Source organism: Homarus americanus, unplaced genomic scaffold (assembly GCF_018991925.1).
Source record: "Homarus americanus isolate GMGI-L3 unplaced genomic scaffold, GMGI_Hamer_2.0 scaffold32583, whole genome shotgun sequence".
Taxonomy (NCBI): Eukaryota; Metazoa; Arthropoda; class Malacostraca; order Decapoda; family Nephropidae; genus Homarus; species Homarus americanus.
The window spans coordinates 14,235,256-14,252,538 of NW_024713129.1; the positions used below are offsets into that span (position 1 = coordinate 14,235,256).

Genomic DNA, 17,283 nt, shown 5'->3' on the forward strand with positions numbered 1-17,283 from the left:
CAGACAAGAGACTCAATCGTTATCCTGTTGCGTCACGTTTCGTTCACCCTAAACATGCACCCGTGTTTAGTTTGGTTTTACTCTTATAGAGGTGTTATTTTAACCTCCAGGGCCAAAGTTAGAGATTTTGTTCTCAAAATTATTGTTTGTTGAAAAAAATTAATGTTTGTCTCTGTCATTTAGCTGAGGTTTATCTTTAAGGGTAAAAGTTAGAAATCCCAAGTCTCATTTTAGATGTTAATGTTGAAAAAGTTGAGTGGTTGGCTGAGTAGTCACACCACTTCAGTGTTTGTGGTTCGCGGTAATGTAATGTCTGTCAGTTCTCCTAATAATTCTTTAGTCACTTTCATTGTATAACTTGAATTTAATAAGCTACAATATATACAAATTATTTTGATTTTTAAAGTTATTTTGAGTGGGAGTCGCCAAGGCTGATCCCGCATCATTTTATATATATGATTTTGACCAACAGGTCATTCATTATCTGAGGTTAAGACAAAATATTGTTAAGAAAGTCAAAATTTATTATAACAAAATTATAAATATAGAATACAACATTTAAGGTACTTGTAAAAATTAGTTAACATGTAATTAATAAGGTACAGTAATATATGCCTCTTAATCCATTGTTTGACTCATGTACAGTATAATATATTCTCTGTTCACCGAGCATAATATGTTATGTGGAACAACAAACGTATTTGTATTATAAAACAATAGTCAGGGAACATTATATGTCACCGGTGTTCCTGACTATAACTAGCTACAGCATTAAAGAGACATATTATGACAAGATATTGGTGTTAAGGAGCATTACATTCATTAACAAGTTATTGATGAGTGAAGTTGTCAGGTAGGGCAGACATATGTTGCCTTAGGAAGGAGTGTGTGTACGTCTCCATCTGGTCTCTTAGTTTCTGCAAACCAGCGGCTTTCATTTGTAGTACCTTGTTTTTCTCCAGTTGCTGTGCCTCCTGCTCCTTCATACTGGACACCTGTTCCTGGTGTCGCTTGCGGTAATGTCGTGAGGCCTCATTATTGAGATCTCGGATACGGTGATACTTCTCTTCCTCCGTTAAGGTACTGTACGATACTCTGGGACGTCGCTGGCGAGGTCTGGAGCCGTTTGTCTCGCCGCTACTGCCAGGGTCGCTGTCAGTAAGGGAGTAAGCGGGACTGGTTACTCCTAGGTCCTCAATAGGTGGGTATAGGGGAGCTGACTGACCCGGGGATGACGGGAAGGGCTGGGGGTCTGGAATCAGTGTCTGGAAACTATTTTTTCTGGTAGGTTTACGTCGCCTTCGTGTTTGTTGCTGTGTTGGTAGTTGCTGTTGCTGTGTTGGTAGTTGCTGTTGCTGTGTTGGTAGTTGCTGTTGCTGTGTTGGTAATTGCTGTTGATGTGTTGGTAGTTGTTGCTGGACTGTCCTGGGCACGGGTGGGAGGTAGTCCGGCAGGGCATCCAGGTTGAGGTGCTCCAAATTGAAGGTGTCCATATTCTGCAAGAAGAAAGATAGATTGTTAGTTATAGTTTCCTTCGTCAATGAAATTAAGTCATTTTATTCATATCGTTTCTTATTAAAATAATAAGTCTAATGATTCAGTTTTTGTCAAGCATCAATAATTAAATAAAAAATAGAAAATACAAAACTACAATTTCGTATTAAAAACTGCTTTGGTAAAAACACTACAATTACGCTAAAAAAAATATTTTGCAATTCATTTATTTTATTTCAAACTGTATCTCTTATTCTTGTCTCATCAACTTCGTCTCATCTGTCTACTGGTACGTCTCAATCTAACCATTACTTATAAATATTTGTCTCAGTTATGTGCCTCAAACTAGTGTATTTTGTGTATATCACCAACAAACTTCATCCATCTCTCTCTGAATTCCCATGTGTTTCATATATGTAATTTAATACCTTTTCACTTGCTGTCTCTATTACTCAAACATGAGCACTCTCTCTCTATCCCTCTATTCCACAATAACTACACCACTAATTCCAGTTCTCTCTATAAGTCAATTCTAAATTCTCACATACCAAGGGAGTGTCTGGGTCTCCGGCGATGATAGCCATGTCCATTTCGAAATTACGGGTAACACTGGGGTCCATTAGAGGGAAGTTATCTCCTAACTGTAGTATTTCGTTGACGTCTTGTTGTAGATGCAGTGGCAAATCTACACCACTCAACAGCCCATCAGCGTCATTGTAGTTGTTGACTGAGTTGCTGTTCCGTGCTGTGTCGTCCACTCCAAGCAGCATAGGTGAGGCAGACAGTCCCACACCATGCTCATACAGTCCGTCTTGTGACATAGTGCTCAGGCCGCTGTCACCAAAGTACGGATCGTTGTTTACCAGTTTCAGTTGGGCAGGGTGTTCCTCGTTGAAGTTGTAACTAATAATATCTTCGAACATAGACCGCCCTATCGAGTGATCGTAGGAATTCATGGTCAATATAACTTTTGAGCCAGAGTGGGGACACGACACTATTCTCACTTTCTTTAATTTTCGCTCACTTATAAATGTGTCTGATGAGGTGGTCTACACTCACAGTGGTGGACTGAAGCTGTATATGTCAGCTACCTTGGCGGTAGCGTTTATATATGAAGCGACTACACTGACTGACCCATCGTTTGCATCATGTTGTGCTCGCGCTCCGGGTGAAACGTTTGATGACGTCGGCAGTTGCCAACGGTTACTGTTAAATGCACACTTTTGCATTCTAATAGCTTATTTTATTCAACTGTACAGTATTTATAATATTATTTTAAAACACTAATAGCAAATTTGAGCTCGCTTTTAATAAGGTTTGTTTTGTCTGAAAAATATTCATAATTGTAACTTGGCACTTACGTGCATCACTGTCGGACGTACGACTAGAAATTGCGTACAGTGTAGTAAGTAAGAATGTATTCACAATTTATTAATTATCCAATTAATCATGTACTACCAGAGTATTATCATTGTGAGAGATTGCTTTAAAAATCTTCCGTAACGAAATTAGGGATAACGGAAGGATGATTAAATCATGACGTCACATGACGTCACCGGCAATATCATACGTGTATCAACAAGTCCGGGACGTCACAACCAGCAAGACCCTCGTTGTATTTCATAAGGTAATGGTCAATATAATAATCTTAATAACCATTGTATGTTAAATATATATATTTCACATACGTATGTCTTAGTGGCGGAAAAGTTGTGCGTTGATATATTTAGTAGTTTTAAATTACCGTAGTCTTGTACAGTAGTTTGAAACTGTCTCTCCCCCCCCCCCCTCCTTTTAGCGCTAAAAAGGGAGAAGGAGAGTTGGAGAATGAACCAGTGTGAGGGAAAATGAATGAGAGAGAGAAGTGGGGAACTACAGTATCTCACACAATGGAGGCTGACCAGGAAAACTAGGCCTTTATGATGAATGAGTATTACATTTTGTGCGTGGCTATGTATACACACACACACACACACACACACCAGCTTTATGTGTACACTATGTAATGTACTGTACGTGTTGCTCCGTTTTACTGACTGTACGTACATTATGTTGTTATTATTGTTACTGTACATTTTTGTATCATATTGAGAAAAAACAACACAAGTACTGGAACGCTGGAAAGTTTCAAAAGGAGGCTAGATAGATTCATGGATGATAGAGAGTGGTAGTAACTCTCGACAGGAGCTGCCATGCACAGGCCAACCGGCCTATTGCGGACTCCTTATTCTCTTATGTTCTTATGTAAAAAAAAAAAGTCACTACGAAAAGTAGAAAAAATGCGGAAAAGGTAATAAACGAACCAGAATGTCATCGAAAGGGTTACTCAAACGTAACTAAAGTCACTCAAAACGTCACTTAAATGTCACTCAATAGTAGCTAAATAAGTCGCTCAATAGTAGCTCAATAAGCCACTCAAAAGTCGTCACTGGAAGTCACTCAAAAAAGAAAACTAATTATTGAAACAAAAATCATCTATGGTTGTGTACGAATGATATGTTGTCGCCGATACCTGGCTATCCAACAGTACAGTAATTGGGAACCTGGATGTTAATCGATTTACGGGTCGTGTTCCTGGGCTATGGGTCTTGTTAAATACCGCCTGTAATCGCCTTCTGAGCGTTTAAAGGTTAATCAGACTCTTCACGTTAAACTCGAACGTTATAATTGGGTCAAACCTGTTGAATACAATTCATTTTAGTATTTCAAATAAATCATACATAGGCACTCATACATAAATGTTTAATTCAATATATATTTACATAACAATCATAGCTATGTAATTAGTCTAATCTTAACACTTATAATGAGTACTTAATTTGCCATATCTCTATGTTGTCACAATGATAACCGATGCAATAGACACAGTCTGCTTGTGTAAACTTAAGTACAGGTTAAACTTACGTGTTGAAAGTCTCAAGAGAAACAGGTAAGGCGTTGACTCTATGATGGGGATAGCTACAGTGGCAGTGCCCTGCCCGGCGTCACTTGTCCAGCCTTGGCTGACCGATTTTGCTGTGTCAGGCGTTTATACGCAAACAAGCTCCCCTTATTACCACCCAACACCCCAACCTCCTCTGGGTCTCTCCATCCCCACCACCTCAACACTCTATATACGGGCAGGCACGCCCAATAAACATGACATGACTTACAGCCTAACATAATGTTTATTTAATGTGTCATCCAACTCATTATTGCTAGCAGTAACACCGCCAAAACATTGATTTACTGGCCGTGTTCCTGGGCTATGGGTCTTGTTAAATCCCGCCAAAACTGAACAACTTGTCACGGCCGGATGAAGTAATTTAAACTCCCTGGCGTAGCTTCAGTCTACACTGGGAGGGGAAAAACCTATCCTATTACGTGGGTTAGTTCAAGAGGTGGTGCAAGAATAAAGGGTAAGGTGACACTTCTATTTAACGGATTATATAGAGAGGAAAGTCCGTTAGATCGAGGTCTGTTGTATGAGGAATCTATTTAACGGACTATATGGGGAGGAAGGTCCGTAGATGGAAGTTTCACTGTAGTAATTTAACTCACAGTGAAACACAGTCCCAAGTGTGAGGAGGTTCAGTATAAATATTGGTTCGAAGCTTCATTAGGGATTCGGAGTGTAAAATCGAAAACTTATTTCCCAGTGTAATTCTTATCGTTTAAATGCATCAGTTTTAATGCTTTCTCTATGACTGTTTTCTTTATACTTTTTTTCTGTATTATAATAGATTCATACAGTTTGCATCCATGTCAGTTTATCCTAAGTATATAATTTTTTTTACTCAATTTGTATTTTATTTTAAAGTGTTTACAAGATCCCGGGAATGAGTTTGAATACCGGTGTGCTGGGACGGGGAGCAGCCGGGATATAGATAAACCCTAATTGCTGTCTGCATTATCGATATACATGCTGAATCAATTGTAAACATATACAGTATACTGAATGTCTATCTATCTGCGAAGAGGCATTAGCAGAAGAGTTTATACACTGGACTGCTCTGTCTTCCGATGCTAAATGTATCTGTTTATAGCTAGCAAGAAATGCACCAATTAAGAATCTACTCTGGACAGCCACCTTGTCTCGCGCAGAATTAGAATTGCCTGACGATGACTTATCTTGTCAGCTGCATCCTGTGACATCAACATTGCTGCTATATTTCATGTTAGAGCTTATAGCTATTTGTACCATGGAATAGGAAGACTGTGGCGCCCGTATTATTAAACATCTTCCCTTGATGAGAGTCGTCGTGTTTCAACCCAAGTTTTAAACTAAATGAGTCCTGAGGGACACCGCAGTACAGTACTTAACGGGGTGGTGTGGCGGTAAAATGAACTAATTCCTATAAAATTATATTATAATACGTATAGAAATTAGTTCATTTTACCGCCACACCGCCCTGTTAAGTACTGTACTGCGGTGTCCCTCAGGACTCATTTAGTTTAAAACTTGGGTTGAAACACGACGACTCTCATCAAGGGAAGATGTTTAATAATACGGGCGTCAGGCTCTTGGAGGTTGTTACATAATTGTTGATATCAACATGCCCAAATCGAAGCAACAATAAGCACAGTGTGTAATGTACTTTTAATTTTCTTTTTGGGAGGCATCAGTTACACGAGCTTGTCAGCATGACCACTCTTGCTCAACATGGGGAGTCTTGAGCCTTAGCAAACCGACAAACTTATCAGAAAATATCAGTCAAACTGAAGTTTTATTTGGGTATAAATTACACATTTGGTTATAATCTACATGATGTATTTGGTAAAAAGTATACAGTATATTTCTGTTCAATGTACACATTTGGGTATAAATTACATGCTATATTTAGGTAAAAAGTACACATTTCGGTGTAAATAATATTATGTTTTCATATATATACAGTACCAAGTTTCTTTAGATTTTACACTTATCAATATCTTAAATCACTGTCCTAAATGACACAGCGTAACTATTGTGCACCAGATTCTGTGTTCTCTCCCGGCGTGGATACTTACAGTATATCAAACCTGACCCGAAATCTTTCACTTATAGTTTGGAAGTTCTCGTTCCGCCCTTCACTCTTAAACTACCACTGATTGCTTTCTTCATCCTCTCTCTCTGTCTCTCCAGCTTGGCCACTATGGCTCGCAACGCAGTGTTTTTCTTCTCCAGTATATGCATTTGTGTCTCTATCTCCACAAGACGGTGGCGACGACGTTGGCGGTATTGTCGTGATGCCATGTTGTTGAGATCCCGTAACTTGCTAGTCTTCTGCTTCTCGATCAAGGTGCTTCTGTTGGGCCGTCTCGTTGGTGTGCAGGTCTCCACATCGTTGTCGTGTGTACAACTGTGATGTTGCTGTTGGTCGTTTTGGGCGAAAAAGGTCCTCCCTGGAGAAGAGATCGTCGACCCTGGAGAAGAGATCGTCGACCCTGGAGAAGAGATAGTCCTTGCTGGAGAAGAGATCGTCGACCCTGGAGAAGAGATCGTCGACCCTGGAGAAGAGATAGTCCTTGCTGGAGAAGAGATCGTCGACCCTGGAGAAGAGATAGTCCTTGCTGGAGAAGAGATCGTCGACCCTGGAGAAGAGATAGTCCTTGCTGGAGAAGAGATAGTCCTTGCTGGAGAAGAGATCGTCGACCCTGGAGAAGAGTTGGTTGACGTTGTAGGAGTAGAAAAGTCAATTTGGTCGTCCGGTAGGTCATCTAGATTGATGGTTCCCAACTCCTGCAGGAAAAAAAATAGTGTTATCAGTTAAACAAGATGAGTAACGTAAGTAAACTACAGAATAAGGGACATGACAGCTTTGTGTGACGCCCCTCATACTGTTTACAACTCTGACACAACAATAATAACAACCCTCTTCCACATTATAACGTCACTGATTAGTAAAGAAATATTAACACTGACTTAAGACACTACTACCACTGCTACTACCACTTCATTGCTGCTACTTTTGCTATTACTACTGCTACCACTATTATTACTTCTTTTTTTATTAAATTGGCCTCCAGCCTCCCCCAATAGCCACACCTTGACCGCCATTTTATTATCTTAAAATTAAATATCCTAATACATAAGTAGCTATCCTAGCTGTGTTGAGTTAATTGAGCTGCAGATCTAATCGGCATTCAGTGAGTGTTGCCTCACAGTCAATATCTGCAACTGTTGTCGGCTTTGGGGCCAATGCTCTCGTTCCCCTGAGGCAGAGCAATGCAGACCTTCTATTATTACTACTACAACCAATTCTATTATTTCTACTAATTCTACTACTATTACTTATTATTAAAACTACGTGGCCTCCAGCCTCCCCCAATAGCCACACCTTCGCCACCATTTTATTACCTTAATATTAAATATCCTAATACATAAGTAGCTATCCTATCTGTATAAATTAGTTGAGCCGCCGATCTATGCGGCATTCAGTGACTGTAGCCTCGTAGTCAATATCTGCAGCAGTTGTCGGAGTAGGGGCAGAAGCTCTCGTTCCCCTGAGGCAGAGCAAAGCCGACCGAAGAAGAGAGAAAGACAGTCGACATCTCATCCAGGCTGTAACGAAACTTCTGGGCTGCTGCTTCTGTTCGGAGATCACTTCCGCGAGTCTGGCGTAGAAACATCTTGCACTTGGTCCCATCCCACCAGAGGTTGTGAACACTGGAGGAGTGAAGCTGCCTTGATCAACGTTTTGAATTCTCTCCCCATACGCCCTTCTCTTGTCGCTCTCGTTCCTCCTATGTGCAGCATCGAGAGCTAGGTTACGGTGACATGCGGCCATGGGATCAAAAATCCTGATGTCGAAGAAAGCTCGCTGTCCCCGCGTCCAGGATCCTCGAGCACTGACGTCCACACGGGCTTCGTTAGATGTGTTTGAAGTCCTGTGTTGGAAGATCTCACCATCCAATGGAAGGAGGGTCGGTTCTACCATGACATCCCGGCAAATTTCCTTCAACATATTTGCTGTGAGGTCCTTTACCTCGTCATGCCTCATGCATATGAAGCCCCCTTTCTTGCACACCATGGCGTGATCGCCATCATAGGAAGAGCCACACACGCATTGGGAGGGCAAACCTTCTACTGGCCGACCGCACCTTAGAGCAATGGCATCTGTAAATTCTTGTTTATTAAGACTGAAACCATTTGCCCTTATCGGTAACTACTACTACTACTTCACTACTACTACTATTACTACTACTAATTAACTACTACTCTCACATATTTTGGTTTACAATAGCACAACTAACCTGAACAAACTCCTCCTGGTCGTGTAGTAGCATCAAGTGTTCACGTTTTACTTCACTCGCTCTGCTAACTGCTTCTACCACACACCAGTGATTATCCGTGCCTAGGATATCCAGGGGTAAATTTTTCGTGGTTTCGCTATCCAGGGGTAGATTATCCGTGGCTAGGATATCCAGGGGTAGATTATCCATGGCTAGGATATCTAGGAGTAGAGTGTCCGTGATTTCGCTATCCAGGGGTAGATTATCTGTGGCTAAGATATCCAGGGGTAGATTATCCATGGCTAAGATATCCAGGGGTAGATTATCCGTGGCTAAGATATCCAGGGGTAGATTATCCGTGGCTAGGATATCTAGGGGTAGAGTATCCGTGATTTCGCTATCCAGGGGTAGATTATCCGTGGCTAAGATATCCAGGGGTAGATTTTCCGTGGCTAAGATATCCAGGGGTAGATTTTTCGTGGTTTCGCTATCCAGGGGTAATTTTTCCGTGGCTAGGATATCCAGGGGCCCGTCTATACTTGAAGTGTACATGTCGGCCCCGGATAACAAATCAAACTTGTTTTTTCCACTTGTATTGGCTAACAAATCGTAGGTGTTAGCCGTTAAGTGAGTCTGACCTCTTAGCACTGCAGGATCGTCATGGAGGAAGAATTCACTGTTGTTATTCTGGTTAATAAAATCACTGTTAACGTGGTACAAGATGGTATTGTCGTTTCTATACGGATTATAATAAAATTCTTCCATCGTATTTGAGGAAAAAGATGATGAAATAGACATGTTGATTTGAATTTCACTGCACAGAGAAGTTTTCTCCCCCTTCCCCCTTTTTCACTGTTACAGGAGGGTAAGAGACCTGTTGTAGCTGCACTGACGCTACAAGAATCGTTCTGGCCTTGTTCATGGTAAGTACGCGGCAGATCGTTCCCTGTGCCAGAACGTTTTGCTGCGCTGTGTTGCCAAACCGTGAATGTCTCCATATTTTAGTGATATATTTATAGAATCTACGCGTATTAGCTTACTGCTATGAGATATCTAATCACCTTATTGAATCTCTCTCTCTCTCTCTCTCTCTCTCTCTCTCTCTCTCTCTCTCTCTCTCTCTCTCTCTCTCTCTCTCTCTATGCAAGTCCCCAAGCTCTCAGTGGGTTCAGCCTTGTCACTATTGTCAATATTATCGACTCTATATCTTTATCAGGGGCGGATCCAGGGTGGGGATCAGAAAACGCCAATACATTTTCTCTTATGCAGTATTATACTCAGACATTTGTGGATTGTAAAAAGTAATTACTATTGACCTCAGAATATCTTCTAATATCAAGTGCACATGGCTTCAAAATGGCCTCAAAATGCCCATGATATTGGTTAGATTTTAAAAAAAGATTTAAGGGGCTAAAAAAAATCCCCCATCTGGGTGGGCTCTCTATGCTCGCCATGTTCTCCTATCCACCCCCGCCCCCTGTTGTATTTTTCTAGTTAAATAAAACTTTGTTTCAATATCACTATCATCCCTCTCTCTCTCTCTCTCTCTCTCTCTCTCTCTCTGCAAGGAAGTCCCCCGGCAGTTCGTTCTGGCCGCTGGCGCCACCCAGTAAACGTGTCCAGACGGTTACGTACTCTACGTGTTATAGCTTGTGTGACACGGCAAGACATCCCACTGTATCGTTTCGGATCACCAAAAGATTCCCGGATTTTTTAACACCTCTTCTGTTAGAAGGTGTTTAAAACTCCGGGCGTAAGGGGCCCCCGTAGCTTATTTCACATTAAAAGTTATCACTCTACCGAGAACCTAACTTAACTTACCCTACCTTAACCTAACTCTAACATAATATAAATTAGCCTAACCTAACCTCCATCAAAATACCGTCCTCATTATCTGAGGGTTGGCGACCATCGTCCTCCACTCTAAACGTTCTAGGAATCTAGGCTGTTTAGTCTCTCTCTGGGGACCCAGTTTTTAATTTAATTCATCCATCCCAGACTCCGCCCTCCCCTGGCCCTCCCTACCCTTAACTTTGCCCATTAATATTTATTATCTTCTTATCCCTAATTATATGACCAGAGTATAATTTTTTTTCTGTACATTTCAAATATTTCTCTTGAAGTTTTGCTAATCTTAGTTTACCATAACGCTAACTTATCCTAACTTAACATAAAATAGCTTTTCCTAACACTAACATAACACAAGCTAACCTAGCCTACGCTAACTTACCCAAACCTAACATAAAGATTAGACACCCCCAGCTAAACCTTGACACATACGCATTAATGGGTAATTTAGCTATTGGATATATTAATGTGGTTTTCTTTGTATTTTGCGAGGTATAATTAAGAAGTAAAATGACTATATTATTATGAATATATGATTAGGTTACAAAGCTTTTATATATTTTAATCTCGTGGTCGTGGCTGTTGTACCACTGTGGTAGCTTTTCTGTTTTTTACTTTCTACTGAAATTTGTACCTGTATACCTGTTCATGCCAAAATCTGTACGTATATATTTCTATACAGTATACCGAAACACGTATATATGCCATATGTTTGTATATCTAAATCGATCTGTATTTGTACGCTTCTGTACGTTAAAATGTGTACTTGTATGCTTCTGTACGTTAAAATCTGTACTTGTACACTTCTGTACGCCAAAATGTGTACTTGTATGCTTCTGTACGCCAAAATGTGTACTTGTATGCTTCTGTACGTTAAAATCTGTACTTGTACACTTCTGTACGCCAAAATGTGTACTTGTATGCTTCTGTACGCCAAAATGTGTACTTGTACGCTTCTGTACGTTAAAATCTGTACTTGTACACTTCTGTACGCCAAAATGTGTACTTGTATGCTTCTGTACGCCTTCTGTACGTTAAAATCTGTACTTGTACACTTCTGTACGCCAAAATGTGTACTTGTATGCTTCTGTACGCCAAAATGTGTACTTGTACTCTTCTGTACGTTAAAATCTGTACTTGTACACTTCTGTACGCCAAAATGTGTACTTGTACGCTTCTGTACGCCAAAATGTGTACTTGTATGCTTCTGTACGCCAAAATGTGTACTTGTATGCTTCTGTACGCCAAAATGTGTACTTGTACGTGCTGTACGTCCAGCACACTTGTGTGTATCTAAATCTATACTTGTACACTTGTATATCTAAATCTGCACTTGTATACCTGTGTATCCCTGTATGTGTATTTGTAATGCTATGTGTCAATGAAACATCATTTAAGTGTTTGAGTACACATGCATAGTGTTGGCAGGATGTGTGTCACTTTCAGATGGTTTAGTTACCAACTATAGTTTTCAGCGGTTTTAGGGTGAATATATCTCTTGAGTAGAGACGTAATAATATATTTAACCGTTTGTCTTACGCTAAAACAAAATATTAATTAACGTAGACAAGTTAGCTTATACTTTTACTTTTATCTTCTTCACCACTGATCGGCTCGTTAGCCGCTTGGGCGATCGGTCACGTCTCTGATAACTAATCCTTAACGATAATTATGAAACTGCAGACTACCTTAATTATCCATATGCGCTCATTTAACTCCAGTTATGGCATTACTGCTCAGCTATCTGTCGTTGTTGATGAAGGAATTTGTGTGGACGAAAAGCTGTAAGAGTATATAAGTTTACGTTGAAATGATGAGTTAAAATGACAAACCCGTTTTGAATTCACTTAACGACGCCTAGTGTTATTAAAATGTAAGACAGGTAATAACTTCTTTAAAAGAAAGTGTATGAGGAAAATCTGGGGAAAATGCACAAAGCGAATAGAACTCATTGTCCGAGGTAGCGCTTGAGCATCCTACGTTAGGCAGCGGCGGCAGCCTCAAGTTCCTCAACAATGGCATTTCCGATTCCGCTATAGTCCTCGTCACTCTCCTGCCATCTTCTCTTTCTACCTGGTTTCTCCCTGTCAATGAAATTATGACAGTGATACACACGGACTCATTGACATTTTAAAGAGATCGTGGTATAATATTACGGGACAGGTATAAACACCCTTAGGCCCTATGTGGCAGGCAGCTCTTATATTTTACATATACAGATACCGCAATACTGTAATACAGTACTTCATTGTCGTAATGATAGCCGTATGTTAGAATGAAAGAATCTCCCGACGAAGACTATATAGTATCCTCAGAAACTCTAGTGATAATATTAATATAACTGATAATAACTAGACTTGAGATAAAAACTAAAATAAAAATGGTGATTCGATAACGTTACCTCCAGCGGCTCTGCCAAGCAGAGAGTGACCTTGATGTGCAATATTTACCAAATTTTAACTGATTTACCAGATTTTTTTTCATTCTTCCATTCTCAGAAGTCAAATGAATGGAGTGGTGAAGAATTTTGTAAAAGTAATGGATGCTGACAGAGTGACCGTGAACATAAAAAAGCATAATTAACTGACGCTAAATATGATAAAGATATGGGCTGTTTATACTGTGAGGCAACAAACTGAAGCTCCTCGAATGACCATTAGAAGAAAGTGAATCTTGATAACAAACTGGTGAGATTTCCTTCATCTCACATGATCGTCGATTCCCATATCATAATCTTACACATATTACTCATATACCTATTGGTGGACAGTTTTTTCTACCACCACACGTTGCTCAAGTAATGTAGTAAGAACGTATATGACTAGAACACATAGTGGTCCCATATCTGTAAGGGTTACAAAAATGATAAATTTAAGTGGGACCCAAGTAACGCAACCAGATAATGTCGACTACGTACGAGCAGATAGCGGTGACGTCATACTCACATGACGTCTTGGGTAATGCCACTAATTTGTATGTTTTAAGGATAGATAGATACTTATTCTGTAAAATCATCGTAAGATGATAATTACAGTGTCACTGACATCTTTCGGTTTAAGATGATATCGTTTTGCAGGAACTGTCGATAATTACAACTAGGATTGTAGCGTACTGTATATGGCCAGTTGTCAGTTCTCTTTGGTTGTGTATTGTCTCTTTGTATGGGCTCACAAACGTACGTACATGTAGATATCTCACACTCAGGATTGAGGTAGAATAGAAACTCACAATGCGTTTTCTGTATATATATTATTGTACAGTGCAGTGCTAAGGAGTTACTAGGTGATGAGTAGCTTGCTCAGAGGTCCTGTAGGGCGAGGAGCTCTCTGAGGGAGCTGGTTGGTGAGGCGCTGTAGAGAGGTCTTGCTGGTCCAGTAGGTCAAATCAGAATGGTCTCCCTGACATGACATGAAATGCTAGTGACAGGGGGGAAGGATGTTCAGGGGAAGAATAAAGGGAGGAATGAAGAGAATTTTAGGAGGAGAGAATAGGTGCAGTGGCTAAACACCGCTTGCGTGAGGGAGTATAAGTTGGAGGCAGCAGCAACTCGAGGCCAGGAGGCGGCAGGCAGAGTCAGGCTAGCGTCAGGTCAAGCGTCAGGTGCGTGTTGGGTTGGGCCATGGATTCTCAGTGCTTGGAAATGTCTTGGTATTCTTCTTAGCTTGATGTAGATTTTCTTCTAACTCTCCTCCTCTTCTTGCTCTCTTGAAGTGTCCATTCGTTCGTGTTTGGGTCTTGTTGTTCGTCTTCCTCGTGTCTTAAGTCCTCATAGGTGTGGGAGATGGTGAGGTTGACCACTTGGGCTTCAGCTCCACGGGCCTCGTGGTGTTCTTGATTCTGTGTGGCGGATGTCTTTTCTTGTGTTTTCTTTTCTTGTGTTTTCTTTTCTTGGTTTTTCTTTTCTGTTGTTTTTTTCTTGTCTTGGGAGCGTACAGCAAGGAGGGCCTCTTTGTAGCTCAGTTTCTTGTCGAGTCGAGCCTTGGCTATCCTGCATTCCTCCTTCCATTTCGGGCAGGTCCGATCGGCGGAGGAGTGTGGGCCGCCACAGGCAGTGCATTTTTTTTACTGTGTTGGGGCAGACCGTGTAGCGGTGTCCGGGGCTGCCGCACAGGGAGCAGGTGTCCTCCTGCGCCTCACACTTGTTGACAGTGTGTCCGTAGTGCTGGCATTTGTAACAGCGTTTCGGTCTGCAGTAGGGCTTGACTGGCACAGTTACCCACGCCAGTTGAGCCTCCTTGGGTAAGGTTGTATGGTGTCCGATGAGGGCAGTGGTGTCGGACAGCTTCTTCACAACTTGGAGTTGCCCCTTGAGGAGCTCACTCAGCTCTGCTTGGTCCACGTGGGCAATTTCGGCGTGGGAGATTACTCCCAGCTTCAGGTTGTCCCACTTGTAGGCAATCATTTTAAATGGAATGCCGTTGATGTCTGGGATCTCCGCGAGCTGTACGGGCATACCCTTCTCGGCGAAGGTGATCTTGATGTCACCATGGAGCTTCAGTCGTTCCACCTTGGTGACCCCCACGATCTCATTAGTTTCAAAGAACTTCTTGAGAACTAGGAGGTTTAATTTCTTAGGGAAGGTCGGCGTATCCGGACGTATCCGCGCCACGTTATCAAACTCGTAACCGTTCATGGTGAGAGAGGGTTAGAGAGTGTGCTGTGGTCAGCCACGCCCTATTTATACAATTCTGCCAGATCAGGAATCTAGGCGAGCGGAGCGCGGGAGCCAATCACGGAGGAGAACACAAAAGGTGCCAGACTCCTCGATCAATGGATGGGCAACAATCACCAGACGGAGTCAACAGTGCAAAGTTGTTTACAGGCTCGTCGCTCGCTAGGAGCGCCCGGCCCGGAGAGGGTTGACTCGTGGCAGTGGGTCGGCCAAGGCGCCTGCCGAGGAATCACGCCCTGGGATTCTAATCTCGCCACCATAAAGACATCCTTCGAGAGCCATCTTGCCCATAGGCGGCTCCCGAACCTCAGTAGTGTTGCCAACACACAAACAGCACCTGGAGATGAGTCGAGAAGAAATCACAAGAGGGTAATTTTCCTCGAGCATCGGTATATATGCGAGCCTGGGGGCATATCCCTACTAGAAAGACTAATCTTACTATAACAATAGACCTTCTATTCAAAGCGGTCGCTGGACACCTAGCTGTGACCGTCAGTGTCACAGGTAAGGCTAATTTTCTACGTCTATCTTTATGATCTAATCAGTGATTGAGTTTGTCAGGAAAGAGGTGAACAACTCTACTGGTCAGACCGCAGACCACATTCCAGGTCAAAACAGTCGTTAAGTCTTGGAGATTTTGAGTTTGACAGAACCTTTTCAGTAGATTAATGAATTTCTAAAATAGACAACTGACACTAACTAAACTACAAACATCAGATTCCCTGATGTTTGGGCGACAAAATAATCTGACTTCAGTAGCGATAGGAAATTCAGGAAGTCACTCTAACTGACAAATTCGGTACTCACTTACTTGACAAGTTTTACTAACAATAAGGACAGTTGAAGCTTTCAACACCACTCACAATGGATCTTGAATGTTCCAACTGTAAACAGACATATCTAGGTTGCCTCACCAATTGCAACAACAGTTGCAATTTCAAATTCTGTCATTACTAAGGAATAATGAAGTCTCGGGTGCATTCTAAGATTGAGAGAAAACGGAGGACTCAGGCGTCCTGAAGCGATTAGAAAACGGATTCCTCAGATGGGGAACTCCAATAAGAAAGCATAGCTACATGTTTTGTGGGCTATTGAGCGTAATATGAATCGTCTGATTTTACGTTAACTGACGTGTATGACCGTGGTCATTACAAAATGCTTCCCCATCTGGAGTACTGTCACCCCGTCTGGTCCCCGCGATATGTTAGTGACTCAGTTGGTTGAAAATGTTCAAAGGAGGGCCACCAGACTGGTGCCTGCACTTCGGCACCTCAACTACCCTGAGAGATTGGAGCGCCTGAACTTGCCTAGCTTATACTACAGACGGCAAGTGATGGTTACAAGTGTTCCCTGAAGAATGCAGTGATGGGTAGGGAAACACCGGGTAACACTGAAGTCCGTTTATTATGGATGAGAGAAATACAAGTGGTGACTAGCGTGTGCCATGCACGGCTCACACAGTCAGACTGAGACTGCCTTGCCACATGGCAGCCTCGGGGCAATGTTGCCACATAACACGTGCAGTGTTGCCACGTAATTATATATATAAATGCTACTCGGCACAGTAGCTTAGATGCATAACCTACAGCAAGGGGCGACCTAATTGAGGTGTTTAAGCGTGTCCTTTCTTGGAGCTGGCGGACGCTCGCCCCACAAGGGGTCACAGCTCAAGATTGAAGAAGCCGCAAGTCCAGAAAACTGTGAGGGCAAACTTTTTCGGAGTGAGAGTTGTGAACTCTTGGAACAATCTATCAGAGAGTGTTGTGACGGCACCGAGTGTGAGCTCTCTCAAGACAAGACTTGACCAACACTGGAGCAGGTTCAGGTACATTCAGGAGCCGGTGCATGCCCAGTACTTGCCAACAGTGCATGACAGAGACGTGACCGATCGCCCAAAAGGCTAACGAGCCGATCAGTGGTGAAGAGGATAAAACCGATAATTGGTATGTAAAATGAGCATTGTAGTCAAAGGAAGAAGTGGTACGTCTGCCAGGCCTCTAGCCTAGAGGTAAGTAGGATTTTTAGTTTCCAACAGTTCTGTTGCTCACAATCTTTAATTGTTGGTGTACTAGTGT

The 17,283-nt window shown here is 41.9% G+C and overlaps 2 protein-coding genes across 2 annotated transcripts; both read right to left on the reverse strand.

Moving 5' to 3' along the window:
* Positions 1–506: 506 nt before the first annotated feature.
* On the reverse strand, positions 507–2,596 carry LOC121867949 (probable serine/threonine-protein kinase samkC). The gene is made up of 2 exons (XM_042368104.1): positions 2,043–2,596; positions 507–1,496 (listed from the first exon to the last, which is right to left on the reverse strand). The coding sequence occupies exons 1-2, from the start codon at positions 2,448–2,450 to the stop codon at positions 831–833; spliced, it is 1,074 nt and encodes a 357-aa protein (XP_042224038.1). The 5' UTR covers positions 2,451–2,596; the 3' UTR covers positions 507–830.
* A 3,634-nt stretch (positions 2,597–6,230) lies between these two features.
* LOC121867954 (chitinase-like protein PB1E7.04c) lies at positions 6,231–9,621 on the reverse strand. Its single transcript, XM_042368117.1, has 2 exons — positions 8,710–9,621; positions 6,231–7,195 (listed from the first exon to the last, which is right to left on the reverse strand). The coding sequence occupies exons 1-2, from the start codon at positions 9,484–9,486 to the stop codon at positions 6,515–6,517; spliced, it is 1,458 nt and encodes a 485-aa protein (XP_042224051.1). The 5' UTR covers positions 9,487–9,621; the 3' UTR covers positions 6,231–6,514.
* Positions 9,622–17,283: the final 7,662 nt, after the last annotated feature.